Source organism: Pecten maximus, chromosome 5, assembly GCF_902652985.1.
Source record: "Pecten maximus chromosome 5, xPecMax1.1, whole genome shotgun sequence".
Taxonomy (NCBI): domain Eukaryota; kingdom Metazoa; phylum Mollusca; class Bivalvia; order Pectinida; family Pectinidae; genus Pecten; species Pecten maximus.
The window spans coordinates 9851428-9867620 of NC_047019.1; the positions used below are offsets into that span (position 1 = coordinate 9851428).

The 16193-nt window shown below is 36.4% G+C and overlaps 1 protein-coding gene across 1 annotated transcript; it reads left to right on the forward strand.

The window, feature by feature from the left end:
- The first annotated feature begins 388 nt into the window (after positions 1-388).
- On the forward strand, positions 389-13140 carry LOC117327094 (catalase-like). The gene is made up of 12 exons (XM_033883923.1): positions 389-511; positions 900-1071; positions 3866-3976; positions 4548-4678; positions 5003-5053; positions 5726-5905; positions 7513-7704; positions 8783-8935; positions 9614-9752; positions 10983-11134; positions 11353-11514; positions 11949-13140. The coding sequence occupies exons 1-11, from the start codon at positions 455-457 to the stop codon at positions 11512-11514; spliced, it is 1500 nt and encodes a 499-aa protein (XP_033739814.1). The 5' UTR covers positions 389-454; the 3' UTR covers positions 11949-13140.
- Positions 13141-16193: the final 3053 nt, after the last annotated feature.

The following is a 16193-nucleotide window of genomic DNA, read 5'->3' on the forward strand; positions in this document are numbered from 1 at the left end:
GCAGTGGATGTCTTTCTAAACAGCCAAGAAAAGGAGTTCTATAAAAGTCGCAATGAGGCCCTTAGCACCGATGACAAAGGTGTATAGATACTTAAGAGGATTATGTTGAAAAAAATATACGATATGTCCGGCAAAATTCAAATATTTCAATATGAGGCTCACAACATATCAATCAGCACTCGTATGTCCGTTATCTGGGTAGCCACCAGCTGTTTCAAGGAGTTAGACTCAATCATATGTTTATCCCTCATTGGCTGTAATCAGACAAAAAACGCCAACTGCACATACTGTAGTGTGATGACAGGTAAGTTTAATCTAAACGACCCTTGCTCTGCCTGATATTTTATATAATTATCAGCAAGTTACATAAGGTGTCCCCAGCAGGAAAGTTCTGTGGACTTCGACACTGTACAGGAACACAGACGTAGTTTGGAGGTGACAAGATCTATCAAAGATGGCAAATAGAGACAAAGCTACGAACCAACTGGCAGATTTCAAGAAAGCCCAATCGGTAAATATGAAAACAACCTCCATCCCATGATCATGATGTCGATGATGGTCGCATATTAGAGTTGGTCACGTAGACTTATGGTTAGCTGATGGATGTTTTGAATTGACAGTTTTCTTCTCATCTGTATAATCAACCAATCTTACATTGTGCGTAGCATTCCGTCTGGTTATGAGTAGCATATGTAACGTGTCAAATCCAGTCAGATTTCCAATCAAATTTACATATTGCATAGTTAAAAATAGGTCTTGTCAGCTGACATGGCCAGTACAGTAGCTGCATGTATAAGAGTATAATGTGTTATCACTAATATTCAGTTAAGTCCAGTGTATCTCGGGCCAATTCAATAACTGTCTGTAGTCTACCGAAACCAATTGATGTTTTTTCGTAGAAATCCGATGTACTGACCACAGGGACAGGTGCCCCAGTGGGTACCAAGACGGCCACACTGACCGCTGGACCAAGGGGGCCAGTACTCATCCAAGATTTCACCTTCACAGATGAAATGGCCCACTTCAATAGGGAGCGCATCCCAGAACGAGTCGTTCATGCTAAGGGAGGAGGTCAGTGTTTCAGCTGACCCAAATACAAATAATCATTCTGATAGTATGAGACCATATTGAAAATTGTACTCCTTGTACGGAAATAGCGGCTAAAATATCACAGGTTTCTGATCATGATGTAGTCGGCGTTCTCATATACCAACAACAGATTTCAGATAGAACAAGTCATAGGCCAGTCCACCATTCTGTCCAAAATATCTGTCAGTCTGCAGGTCAAGCAGCAAGTCAATTCAGACTAAGGTCTGCAGCTGGTGATCAATGATTTGTTTTTTCCGTACATATATTACTGATGCCATTCCATATCATTTCGCTGAAAGTCAATTAACAATCAAACACTCTTTGCTAAATCTGTTCAGCTATCCCCCTGTTTGTTCAATTGAAAGAACAGCACATGTGAAATCGATTTCATTGTAGTGCTTGGCTTGTATTCTAATTCATGTGCAATACAAAGATATAATAATGATTTGAACCTCCTGCATGACCATAAAAGATATAAGAAAAGGCCTGTGTCAACATTATTATTGCATAAACAATATTAATTTCAACATCCAGAAATTGTTTCTGAGCATTCCTGCATGCGGAGTGATTATTTCTTGATGATGGCTAAGTATTCTCACTTTTGTATGTTCAATTCATGCAGGAATAAAATTTGGATCTACTGTATCTAATCTGAAAATGTCCATCTGATAGTTTTCAAAATAATGTACAGCTGTAGCAGTGCTTTCCAATAGAACAGATTTAGTTAAAAAATATAAATTACATAATCCCTTTTCATGTTTGGGAAAACTGCTGAAGCATATACAAATACACATCCTGAATTTTCCATTGTTTATCTGTAATACAGGGAGGGTTTGCCCAGTGTACATTAAATCTTTAGATAGATTTCATCGCAAAAAGGTCTGGAGTTCAATATACTTCTCAAGGCTGACAGATACAGTCCATGAATTACAGGATGTATCATAAATTGATGTTTCTAAAACAATTAGTTGTACATTTGTACTTGCAAATTTTATTTATTATTAAAAAAAAAAGATGGAAACTGATCATACAATTTCATAAACCTTATAAACCTCGAACACACATGCCCTACATAGTTATCCCCTACCTTCTCAACCCCCAACCTCTCTGTTTAAACCTCATATACCCCTTCTATCAACTGGCTGGTGTACATGTTTTGGCTATAATTGCTATAAATCAGTTAATTACTGCCTATGGCTTGTATTGTTAGTTGAAAGCCTTACTTGAAAAGTCATTTATTTATTTTGTTTTTATCGGTAGTCACATATCATAATATATTCAGTAAATCTGGAAGGGAAAAAAAGTTCACAGACACAGGTCAACACTCCCAATATATAATATACTGGGTGTATTAACAGATGAGGCTAGGACCTGTGGCACAGTTTGTAATTTCTATTCGGGTGTCACACTTGAGTGACTTTTTATCCAGGATGAATTTTGAATATCCGACTGCATGGTGAAGTGTCTGAATTATTCGTATGTGGTATACATATTGAGTTACATAAACTGGGTAGTTTTACATCTCAGGGAGACGTTGACCTTGATTTTGTATCACCTGTTTACCTGGACAGTAGTCAGTGATAACATTTATAGACAAATAAATATGTGCAAAGTTTGATGGTCTTAAAAATAGCAAGATGTTTTTTAACTTTTCCATATAAGTATGTAAATAAGGAGTCAATTTCATGATAGAATTTTTAACAATGAGACACACACGTATAAGTTTGCTTGGAATATCCTGCTGTTTATCTGATTGTTTATCTGTTTAAAGGAGACGTTGGCCGCTTTATTGTCAAGATTATGATTATTTCAGAATTCTTTCTTTTTCAAAAAGAGCAATTTCTCAAATGAACTTCTCTTCTGCTGTTTGTGTTAAACATTTGACATTTCTAGTAACAATATATGAAGGAATGGACTTGGTAGAAAAAATCTGACAGCAAAGGTTTTAGTCATTTACCGTAATCAACAGAACAGAGTAGAATATAGGACAAGATATGTTAGTATGTCTATAGTGTTAAATCTTATCTGGATTTTTTACAGTTAACTTTGCTATTATATAGATGTCTTTATGTCTTGCATTTTAGCTTGCATAAATAGCTAAATTTAGCATTGTTTTGTCAATTTACAAGATTGTTTAGGGTAAAGTGTCTTTCCTATGGACACAGCCACAGCTAGTTTCTCAGCTGGCTGATAAAACAATATTTTGAATTTACAATTATAGCAAAGACACCTGGATATGTTATATCAATATTGTAACATAGAAGCAACAGAAATGCTTCCCAATAGCAATACTAGCAATTGATGGATATGAAGACATGAACACAATCATGCTACCTCAGGGTTCACACAAGGGTCTGGTCTAATAAATACTACAAGAATTCTAGATAAAAAAAGTTACATGGGGAGATACCATATAATATTTAAAAGCCAAGGGTTACCTCTAATGAAAAAACACTAAGAAACCAACTCTAAACCTGTTATATATTATCAACAGCTGGTGTCAGATGAATTTCCTTAGAAGTCACAATATATCCTTCATAATGGCTTTGACTGATTCCCTTCAACCACTACTAAAACAAATGAAATTGAGACAAGCATTTGTGAATATTTAAGAATTTGAAGACATTTGATGAGTAATATTTAGATTACGTATATGTAGTTTTGGCTAATCCTCATGTGAAAATTTAATGGCAGTGCTATTCTAGGGGGAGATAATTCATTTCCGTTTTTGAGAAATCTGTTATGTATACACTGGTTTACATTGTGTGGTTTACAGGTGCCTTTGGATACTTTGAGGTTACACATGACATCACAAAGTACTGTAAGGCCAAGCCGTTTGAGTTTGTGGGTAAGAAGACTCCAGTGGGTGTCCGCTTCTCAACAGTTGGTACGTATCACTCCAAGGGTTAATTAATTTATTCTGATCAGTATACTAGACAGTCGATGAAGGATGAGGGGCCATAAACCATACATACTATTTTCATAAAACTACTTCCATCATCAGTACAGTTAAACTTGGATGTATTGTCACCATTTCCGCTTAAACCTTGTTATACTACAACCATTTGTAAAGTAAGATACTATTCAATATACTGCCCTCATTGAAATTGGCATTATAACGAGGGGTGTCAAGAATAGTGTTTGGTAGCAAAGAATAAAGTTAAATGATATTTTAAAATAAATCTAAGGTAAAAAAGATGGCAGACATTTGCGAATTTTCCCAATAAAACCATTAGGATATTTTGATGGAGACTGATGAAAACCTTTAATTCATAATTACAGAAGATGTACATTGCTCTATATGCTTGGATTATTGTGACAAATTCCCTCGAATGATTAGAGAACAAATATATTGTGCCCGTTCTTTATAGGTTTTTCAAGGTCAAAGATCAAGTGCAAATTTTCTCAATAGTTACCTGTCTGTTTTATTGCTTTGTCACTAATGTTTGGGTTTGTAGGAGGAGAGAGTGGGTCTGCCGACACTGCCCGTGACCCCAGAGGATTTGCCATAAAATTTTACTCGGAGGATGGAAACTGGGATCTGGTCGGCAACAATACCCCGATCTTCTTCATCCGGGACCCCATATTTGTAGGTATTCATATCAACATGAAATTTACATTTGAGTATTGATGTGATTTTAGATGTGATGAACCCTGTGTTGTAAATTATTTCAGAGATGTGTATTGGAATCAGTGTTACTCTTGGTAAGGTTCGCTATATTTACGCCAATCATCTCACTTGGTTTTTATTTTATTATTTTCTGAATTTTTTCGAGAAGATTCATCCATGTTGAGTTTCTGCTAATTGTCCAATTATTGATATTCATAAACCTCATTGAGTTAATGAGATAGTTCAAGATTGAATTTATCAATAAATGTGATTAACAGTTTTTGCCGGCTTTCCTTGTTCTAGTTCCCTAGCTTCATCCACACACAGAAGAGAAACCCACAGACTCATCTTAAGGTATGTTACACTGTGTATTACTTCAATCATTTGGAATATTTCTATTTCTATAGAAGAAAAAGAGGCCGAAAGGGCCTGCATACCACCAAGATATTTTACTTGTTGAAACAAAACATTTATAGCAATATCTTGATGTTGCAAATTTTCTCGTGATTAATCTTAAAATACATCTGCTGTCCCAGCAGAAGATTTGGTTTGAAATCAAATATAATCATGGCACCATGATATCCACTGCCGGGGTCAAAAGCGGATACATCATTTCTTGATATATGTTTGTGAAACTTCTTGCAAAATTCAGGAATTAAAATTACTCGTGTGATGTAAATTTTATTTCCAATGATTAAAGGTCAAGTAAGGTAGAGGTTATAATGCCTCTTTATATTCTTCATTATAGACACTTCATAATTAAACATAGACAATGCCTACATGGAATAGAAACTGTGATTCTAGTTCCAAATGTTGTAAAATGTTACCAGGCGTTCCAGAAGAGTAATCGTCTTCTGCTTAATCTCGATGCAGACTTGATATTTAGATTAATTGGTGTCTAGGTCAAATATGAGAATAATTGGCATTGTGGATGAGTTTGCATTTCAAAGATCTGTCTTAGGTTAGTATATGTGTATTTCCAATGTCTAGCATTTTCACATACCTTTTTACGTCCTGTTTGACTAGGACCCCGATATGTTCTGGGATTTCATTTCACTTCGGCCTGAGACCACCCACCAAGTTTCCTTCTTATTCTCTGACCGTGGAACACCCGACGGTTACCGACGAATGAACGGCTACGGAAGTCACACCTTCAAGATGATCAACGGGGAAGGCAAACCTGTTTACTGCAAATTCGTCTTTAAGGTAAAACAATGCTTGTAAACAAACCTAGATCTATCGTCAAATGTATAGTTAAGGATTTTTTTGTTTGTTTGTTTTTTTTTCTTTTTTTTTTCTTTTTCTTTTTTAATCAATTTACCCAACAGTGAAGGTATCTACACAATACATCACTTTAAGTTATAAGATTTGAATGTATTCTTTTCCTCGGCTTGAAATATTAGACACAGTGACACATAATAGTTTTAAGTTTGTCAAAGTATGATTATTTTATCCAAGAAGTGAATCAAAATTGTGGTAATATTGGAGATTTTGAAACCACGAAAAAGTATCGAGTTAAATTTAGGATCAGTATATAGCGAATACAGAGTTGCCACCAGTATTTAGATTAAAGTTATATCAAATAGAAAATAACGAGAAAAAAAACTCTTATTGAAGGAGGTATTCAAGGATGCTCTTTTTAAGTCCTACTATTCATTTGGTTAGTTTATATCGACGAGGTAGCACTCTAAAGTAAACAAAACGAGCGGCTTTTGCAAAATTGACAAAATCGGTTGGGGTTAGGGTGAAAGAGTCTGTCATTGCCATGGCTGCCATTCACGATTGTGGCTGAGCATCCGCCTTACTCACCTGATCTCGCTCCATAAGACTTTCATATTTTTCCAAAACTGAAAACAGCTATTTCAGGCATCCTGGCCCTAACCCTAACACGCAGTGGGTGACTTTCTGAACAGCCGAGAAAAGGAGTTCTATAAAAGTAGCATTGAGACCATTAAACACCACTGACAAAATGTATACATACTGAAGGAGATAATGTTGAAAAGTAATAAATTTGTCCGTCGAAAAAAAAAAAAACAAAAAAACTCGTACAACCAGAGAATATTTACATCTCATAATAATGGAAGGTTTTAATTATCCCATTATCACAACTTTGTCATTCAAAATGCAAGAAAACAAAGAATCGACTGTATACAATTACTGGAAGCGTGTCAAGGCTTTAATTTATATCAACATATAAAAGTTCTTAGAACATTTTAACAAAATTGAGAGTGTACAACGGAAAACAACCAAACAGATTCCGTGCTTCGCCTTTCTCACCTGTCAAGAAAGACTACGTCTTTACCTACACTGTCCTGTCAAAGTATTAAATAATCATAATTGATTTGATCAGAGTGATACACAAGATAGATCCATGATGCTTCATCCAGTGTCTTCGTGAAAAATGGGATGATATAGCTTCGCGTCGTTAGCGGTAGGAGACACTCGGAAAATGTCATATCGACAACAAACAAGATCTTTACCATGGAAAAGTCTCCCCGAGGACATAATATCAGCGGAAGGTGATGATAGTTGTAAAAAACAAACTCGATAAACACTGGAAAATCAAGAAACATTGTACAACTGTAGAGCTAAAACACAACAAAGGATTTTAATCCTGCATCAGACATAAATCTAATCCAATATAATCTAATCTAGTAAACAAGTTTAGCCAATGCTGAACATGCGATTTGTTTTCTTCTTGCCAACGAATAATTTCCACATTAACTACCCTTTTCACATTAGTACAAAAACTAATTCCAATCTTAAATGAGTATGAAACCTTATCATGACTGTTCATTCGTGCTATTTTACAGACCGATCAGGGCATCAAGAACCTGATGGCTGACCAAGCTGCAGAACTGTCCAAGAATGACCCAGACTATGCGATCCGGGATCTCTTCAATTCTATAGAGGATGGCAACTTCCCATCGTGGTCGGTCTTCATCCAGGTCATGACCTTCGAGGAGGCAGAGAAGGTCTCGTACAACCCATTTGACCTCACCAAGGTAAATTTACACTCCATATAGCAGTACCTGATAAACGTCCGTTCTGTCATTAATACATCTACTTACAAGAAGGATAATTTCACCCGAAAATCGCACCCTGAGGCAATTTAAAAGATGATATACCGCCGACATCGTATAATTGTCACAGAAAATATACAATCTTAGTAACACCGACAAATGAAAAAAATGTTTTAAAACGTCATGAAATGATAGTTTACAATATATGACCGAAAGTTATGTACGATTTAGAGGCGAAGCTTGCAAGAATTTCAGCAGGATGTATTAAATCATGTATCCATTTTGAATTTTATATTAAGGATTCAAACATTTGATGGATTGTTATAGCATAAACTATTTAACGTTTGGTACTGTATAGGAATATACAATATCCTTCTCTTGTTTTCAATCAATCATAATTACTCTTTTGTCGGCGGTGTAGATAAAATATTTTACAATTAAATCCATAATGGAAAGTAATATGATGTTTATTTATCAGGGTGAACAAAAGAAGCACAAGAGAAATGTGTCTTTAAATATAAATTCACAACAGGTACAATACCACAGGTGGTAGTCGTCCACAGACAGCAAACTTGTACTTAATGCTAGTAATATAAGGACAAAGGTGGCCGCGGTGGCCGAGTGCTTAAGGTGTCCCGACACTTTATCACTAGCCCTCTATCTCTGGGTTGCGAGTTCGAAACCTACGCGGGGCACTTGCCAGGTACTGACCGTAGGCTGGTGGCTTTTCTCCGGGTAATCAGGCTTTCCTCCAACGTTAATAGGACTTTAAACAAAAACAAACAAACCTTTGATACAGGACAAAAAGGTGCGATAATGCCAGGCGAGCGTTCAGCTGTGTTGATATGCGACCAATGATCTACCTGACTGTAGTCACATTGTAAAACAAGTTAAACAGGTTTGAGGGATAATTTTGTAAAGAAAAACGGATTCTTCCAAAAAAGAAAGGAAAGTGAGACAACTTAAGTGATGGCTGGATTAAGAATTATTGATGCTAAACTGTCTTGATACAATGATATGTAAAAAAAAATGGATTCAAATTGTTTTGTGTATGTTTTAGGTGTGGCCGCAGGCAGAGTTCCCTCTGATCCCTGTTGGAAAGATGGTACTGGACAGAAATCCAAAGAACTACTTTGCGGAGGTGGAACAGATCGCATTCTCACCTGCTCACATGATTCCAGGTATCGAGGCTAGCCCCGACAAGATGTTACAGGTAAGTGAAGAAATAAACAATCACACGTTTTCGTCAAAAGGATATGCGTCACTGTTTAAACATCAAATGATGAAGTGGTGGGTTCGAATAGGGCGAAACAGCTGACTGTGACATGATTCAGTGTGTTCAAAACTGTCAATTGAATCACCATTGGGTTGAACTTCTTCCTTGACTACCCATCGACAGTCTTGGATCAAACAACCAAGAATACCCCTTCCTTGATTGGAGATGTTACATCTCTAAGACACTCAAAAGGTAGCGGAAGATTGATAGTCATCAAAACGACACGTTCAAGGCATACACTGGTTGTGATTTACCAAAGTATGTTCACATTTATCAACCCGAAGAACATGTTTCATGTATGACTTTCCTGCTAGCAAAACTTTGTGGTTCCTTATTTATGTTAAAGGTAAAGGTCACTGTTACTATTGATGAAAATCATGTTTCCGCTCTTGAGTTCCCTTTGACAGATCCCTCGGTTCTGATCGCCATCATGGTCTCGTTAAATAAGACACGTTCTAATGGAATTCACACACTGCTCTCATATCAGCTCGTAATATGGATCTTTCAGTAGGCAGTAAAAAATAAATACTGCATTTATTGATTTGCTAGATTACATGTCGCTAAAGTTAGTGTCCTGTCGGCGCAAGTCTTAATGCTCGTTTTGTGATGTTTCAGGGTCGTCTGTTTTCCTACTCCGACACCCACCGACACAGACTTGGTAGTAACTATCTCCAACTGGCTGTCAACTGTCCCTACAAAGCCAACGCCAGAAACTACCAGCGTGACGGGCCACAGTGCGTGGGCGACAACCAAGGTACTTTGGGAATTTGGGCAGTTATTCTTCACACTATCAGTTTAGTACACGCCTAATTCACAAAAGTAACACAACAGAGGCTGATTACACAAGACATTAAGAAGTACATGGCCATCTGTCAAACCACATGGACTGTCTCCAATTACTCTAGTTCCTCCAATATCATCATACCTCCCCTCCGATGGGACTGCGTGTTTGAGATTCCGATTCCTTTTACGGTCAAAATGTCACAGGCCAAGGCCACTATTAAATATTAGTAGAAACTTCAATCATTCTTGAACGCTAAAAAGGGCCGGTAAGGATATAACATAACACACTGCTTTTTGGAGTGTCTGTTTCGGATTTCAAAAGGTAATTGATCTATGTCAGTGTTATTATGAATAGAAAATAGGAGTTCCCTCGCACTAAAGAAACTCACAAAGTACTTCCTTGCTAAAACAGTTTGTTTGTGATTTCTTTTTCACTTGAAAGGTCAAATGTAAAGGTCACTGTTTCTATTGATAAAAATTATGAGTCCAATCTCTAGCTCCCTTTGACAGATCCCTCAGTTCTGATCCACATGAGGGTCTCGATAAATAAGAAAATTGCTAGTGGACTAAGACTTCAAACACTTCTTTTTTAATTGCTTGTAGTTGTTTCCAAATCAATAAAGGCTGAAGGTCCTATGTTAATACCACCATAACTGATGGACAAATTAGGGGAAAGTGTCGTTTAGTGATACCTTGTCGTCACTATTGCAAAACAAAGTCTACATTCCAGCTACCTAGCTGGTATTAAAATTCATAGATCAGACCAGATGAATACATTTCTAAACAAGAAAAGGAACTCTTAACAATAGAACCTTTGGATCAATTTAATTGTAAATTAACATATAATTCTTCGGGGGGGGGGGGGGGGGGGGGGGGGGGGGGGAGCAAACTTCTGGACACGAATTACACTTTCGCTTTGTCCATTGTCTATATGCTGTTGGAATGAATATCTCTATGTTCCTATTGCCAATTAAGCCTTATGTTTTTGTCAGTCTCCTAACTTACCCATTGTATATATCGTTAAACTGAACAAACTTTTACAAGATTTCTTTTCGAAAATCTCTATATTCATGTTATCTATAAACTGGGTCCTGATTTAACAAAGAACATGATTAGTATTTTTATTTAACTACACCAAATTTTCCCTGTAATGAATTTTGCAAATAGAGGTATAATTCTATGCATATGAATTTCTTCTCAGGAAATGCACCAAACTACTTCCCAAACAGTTTCTCTGGCCCACAGGACGATCCTAAGTACCTGGAGTGTCCCTTCAGTATCTCTGGGGATGTCACCCGATACGAGACTCGCGATGAGGACAACTTCTCTCAGGTCACCACATTTTGGAACAAGGTAATACTTACAACTCAAATATATATATGTTTATTTTATGACATTTGCGTGCCTTTATCGATGTTTGTGTGTCTTCACCTACACATTTATTCATCTTAAAATCCAAAATATTTAGAATATTTTAAATTCATTTCATTTTTTTTTCACATTTTTATATCCACCTTTAACGTGGGTAAATAAACAAGCTTAAAACATTTCTACAACATACTTGTTTGTAGGTGTTGAACCAAGAAGAGCGTCAGCGATTGGTAGAGAACATTGCAGGTCACTTGAAGGACGCCCAGGAATTCATCCAAAAGAGAACAGTCTACAACTTTACGCAGGTCCATCCAGACTTCGGAGGTGGTATCCAGAAACGGTTGGACTCCTACAAAAACTAGGTAATATTGTGTAAAATCCAGCCAAAAGTTTCGGTTATATGATATTTATTTTTTAATCATTTGTATAAAATGGTATTCATTGTGATCATAGTATGCTTTTTCTCAATTTATGTAGTATGTATTGTGGAGATGACCTTAGTAAAGTTGTAATATTTTGTACCCAATCCTTCATGTTTTTGAAGCAAATAAAATATATTTGAATCAAATCATTCTTAAATTGGTTATAAAATTAGTATAAAAGATTTACCAAGTCAAAATATCTTTTGAAATTGGAAGAGATACAAGATATATTCCTCATTTCAGAACCTGACCTTTGGTCCCCAAGGTGAGCTAGAATCCTGTTTTGGATACTGGAGGTTTTAGGCTATAATTTTGGAAGAAAAGTTATTCAGTCTTAGAACGACTAATCTGTAATCGTGTCTTATGCATTTCAGGCCCTAAAGGTCCACACAAACGAGTCTATCAGTGACCAAGATATTGACTGAAATATACCGTCACCAGAGACCCAGATATTGGCATAAGACTTAATCATCCGCGACTCAAATATGAGGACTCTTCAACACCAGGGACCCATATATTTGGACGTATCATCAGCTACCGAGATAATTTTATAAATTAAGCCAAGCGTTTCATCTCCAGTGTCCTAAATCCTTATCTGGATTATAATGCTGGCTGCAGTATGATTCAGCATTCGATGTTGCTACGTTTAAACAGGAACCAAACTTTATCCATTCAGGTTTCAGCCTACATCTCCAAATGATGAATTTCTCCATTTAATGCATCTTATATGAGAATACAATTTACATATATCACTGTACGGTGTAAAATATACATACATAATATATAAACAGATGTAAATTCTATATAAATTCGACATGGGTATTTTATACAGAATTTTACAAAAGCAGAACTAATTCATAGTGTTATTTTTTACTTGACTTCACTTGACCTTGCAATCTTACACTGGTCTTAGTCTCGATACTTTTAACGCCTACATCAAATGTTTCTACTAGGCCCGCGCCATTTCCCCCAACCGATGGCGTATAACCGAGAATTATATTATTTAGAGACTGTAATTTTACGTAGTGGATATTACTTCTACGTCTTGTGAAAACTGATGAATTCAAAACATTTTATTGTATGTACATGCAAATTATATAATGTTGATTTATATATGACTTCTGCACCTTTATATACTTACATCCAACCTTAGACTTTGTAAAATTTATTGGATACTACAATTTATATATGAATATACATATACATGTATATAGAAATCTATATTTAAAAAAGTTCAATATTATAACATTGAAGTCCTTTTACATCATATACATCGAAATATATATAGAAAAGTTCAATAGTAATAACATTGAATTCCTTTACATCTTATAGATAGAAATATGGAAATGTTTAATATTATGAAATTAAAGCCCTTTACATCATCCCGGAGATAAAGGAGGCCGTCAAAAGAGTCAAAAATGAAAAACAACCTAAAAATAATTCTGATTAATATTACATTTTGATTAAATGTGTGTGCAGGCTGAAAATTGATGAGACTTACAGGTAGGATTGATAAGCCGTGAAATTGTCTGAATGATAACAATTAATAAAGCATTTGAAACTTGATAAAAATATTTTGTTATCTTTTAATATCTTTGTCATTTACGATTCATCAAGTCTATAGCTACTTGTTGCACGGCATTTATCCCCAAAGTCAGGTTTGGGAGCCTCTGAGTCGTTTAATACATTATCTAGTGAATAATAATGTTTAGTATTTTAATATTTGCATCACTTATTCACTGGGACATATACAAATGGAATCGATATTTTTGCCAAATGCTAACTTTAAAATCTCATTTTCAAAGAAAAAGTTTGCGAAAAATTCACGTTTTAAATACCCATACCCTATCACGGTTTTATATGGTTGTCCTTTCTCACAACAACCAGAAGTTGTCGAGCACCAATAGACTTTAGCTACTTTGTATGTAGTTGGTTGAAACAGACTATAACTAGCAAAAAACATTTGTATTTGTTATTTCTTTTACATTCAATAACCATTTACAGTTGAGTACAAGACAGAAATAGCATCGTCCTAAGCAAGCACGTTTGGTGACAAATCAAAGTTCATGTGTGAAATTTAGCACCCGTTTAGCACCTTCGTCAAATTCCGGGTTGATCCCAGGGCCTACCAATATCGTGTATGATCATGCGCTGTAGTGGTTTCAATGAATCTATTATGCATTGAATTGGTCAGGGTATTGACCTTCCTCATTGGTATACGGTTCCGTTCCTCATCAAGCACCAATGTCAACTGAGCGATGTTGGTTGGAGGGTTTGGCCCACGTCTTATCCTTCTGTCCAGCTCGCCTTATAAAAATTCTATGAGAGAGGGGTCAATCAACCTGATTTGACGAGGATACTAAACGTACATGGAAGAAATGTTCACAGACAACCGAGTGATTCCCTATCTTTCAATTAAACCATTATTGCATTCTATAAGATCTTTTATTTCCCGTAAACAAGGCAATTTATAATTCCTCCTTTCAATATACAAGCGACAGAAGTCTAGATTGAGGAAGGTCCACCAGCAAATTACTGTAAACGTGGTTATTTTCGCGGGTGGTTGATTTCGCGATTTCGATATGAAAACTATACGCCTGTGAGTAATTTTCGCGATCGACCTACCTTCGTTTGTAGTTCTAGATTTCGCAAATTGATATCAAAATAATACTCGTGGGGAGTTTTCGCGATCAAAGGACTCCGCGTAATTAGCGTAAATTTCCACGTTTACAGTATGCTTACAGCGATCGAGGATCATGTAGATCAAGTAAATGAGAGAACACAACTTAATCATTGCATAGAATTTAATTTCTATTCATAGTAAAAAGAAACCTTGGCCTTAAAAAGAAATACCCAGCAAACATTGTTAAGTAAGTCAGTGGTTTATAATAAATTATAATCAAAAGCAGACTGATTTGATTAGCAACAATCGAACAAACGTAATTTTCCAACGATGGGCCAACAAACTGATGCATTAGGCCAATGTACGAGGGATGGTTGATATGTTGTGAGCCTCGTATTGAAGGAGGTACTCAAGGATGTTCATTTTAAGTCCTACTATTCTCTGACTATATAGGGCTGTGTACCCAAGGACTGGTCTCATTTGGTTAGTTTATATCGACGAGGTAGCATTCTAAAGTAAACAAAACAAGCGGCTTTTGCAAAATGGATAAAATCGGTGAAAGAGCAGTGATCAATATTTGCATAAAAACACTAAGGATATCAAAAGTAATAGGTACATTGTAGCAACACGAGGAAATGTGCCCCTTCATATGCTACAGTGAAAAGGTTGGTGGCGGAATTTAAGCCCGGCCGACAGAGCCTTGAGGATGATCCCCGTCCTGGAAGGCCTGTCAATGTTGCAACCCCAGAAATGGTCAATAAAGTTCATGATATCGTTATGACTGTAGAGTTGGCAAATCACAGGAAAGAGTAAATTCCATTCTGACCTAGGATCTTTCAAAGAGAAAGCTTTCGGCCCAATGGGTACCAAGACTTCTTACATCTGATCAGAAGCACATCAGACGCACATTATCGCGTGCTAATCTTAATTTGTCACTATGGATGAAACATGGGTCCATCATTTTACCCCAGAGGCCAAACAACAATCGAAACAATGGAAGCACTCTGGATCTCCCCACCAAAGAAGGCAAAGACTGTTCCATTAGCTGAGAATGTTATGGCCTCGGTATTCTGGGATGCAGATGGTATTCTGCTGGTAGATTATCTCCAAAAGGAACAAAAGATCAATGGCACATACTATACATACTTTACTTCTGAGGCAGTACGGGAAAGCTCAATAAAGGTGTGTTATTCCATCAGGACAATGCTCCTATTTACAAGTAAGCTTTTGCCATGGCCTCCATTCACGGCTTAAATTGATTGAGAATCTGACTTATTAACCCGATATCGCTCCATCAGCCTTCAGAAGAAGTAATATGAGTGTTTCAACAAATACGACCCCGTGACATTGAATATGTCAGACTTCATACATACCATTAAGAAACCTATCCGCCAAATATCAATGTTCTAGGTCTTGTTTTTTCAGAAGACGACGTCAAAAGGAGGAAAATGACCCTGGATGGACAATGGACATCGCGCTAATTAAAATCTAATTTGTCCGTTGGGAATGTAAGTTGCAGTGATTTGCAAAGTGTAAATGGGGATGTGAACATTGTTTATCCTCTTGCACTCTTCCCTGTAAAGACAATTTCATAACAAGGACGTGTCTAGTCTTAAGTGATAAAACATTAGCCATAAATACCTAGATAAACTGTGGTTGATTTCATCACACAAGTAATACTAGACATGTCATTTTTATACACTATCTCCCTTTTTTATATATATATATGTATAAGAGCACTATACATGTATTTAATCATGTACGTGTATTCCTCTTTGGCTGTCCAACTGAACATGCTGTATTGTGATCACAGGTGCCAATATAGGGGCATAAGGTGTCATTTTTACCCAATTTAATCTAGCAGCCCCCCCCCCCCCCCCCCCCCCCCAAAAAATGATAAAAACAAAATAAAAGTGATATAGAATAATAATATTAAACGGCTGAAATGAGCTATATCCACTTAGGGTTGAATAAATAAGTAACCATAGATTTATTT

Bases quoted from the DNA above. Each gene is read 5' to 3' on its own strand.
- LOC117327094 (XM_033883923.1), top strand. From the start codon at position 455: ATGGCAAATAGAGACAAAGCTACGAACCAACTGGCAGATTTCAAGAAA. The intron at 4,679-5,002 runs GTAGGTATTCAT...TCCTTGTTCTAG, and splicing joins TCATCCGGGACCCCATATTT to TTCCCTAGCTTCATCCACAC. The intron at 7,705-8,782 runs GTAAATTTACAC...TGTATGTTTTAG, and splicing joins ACCCATTTGACCTCACCAAG to GTGTGGCCGCAGGCAGAGTT.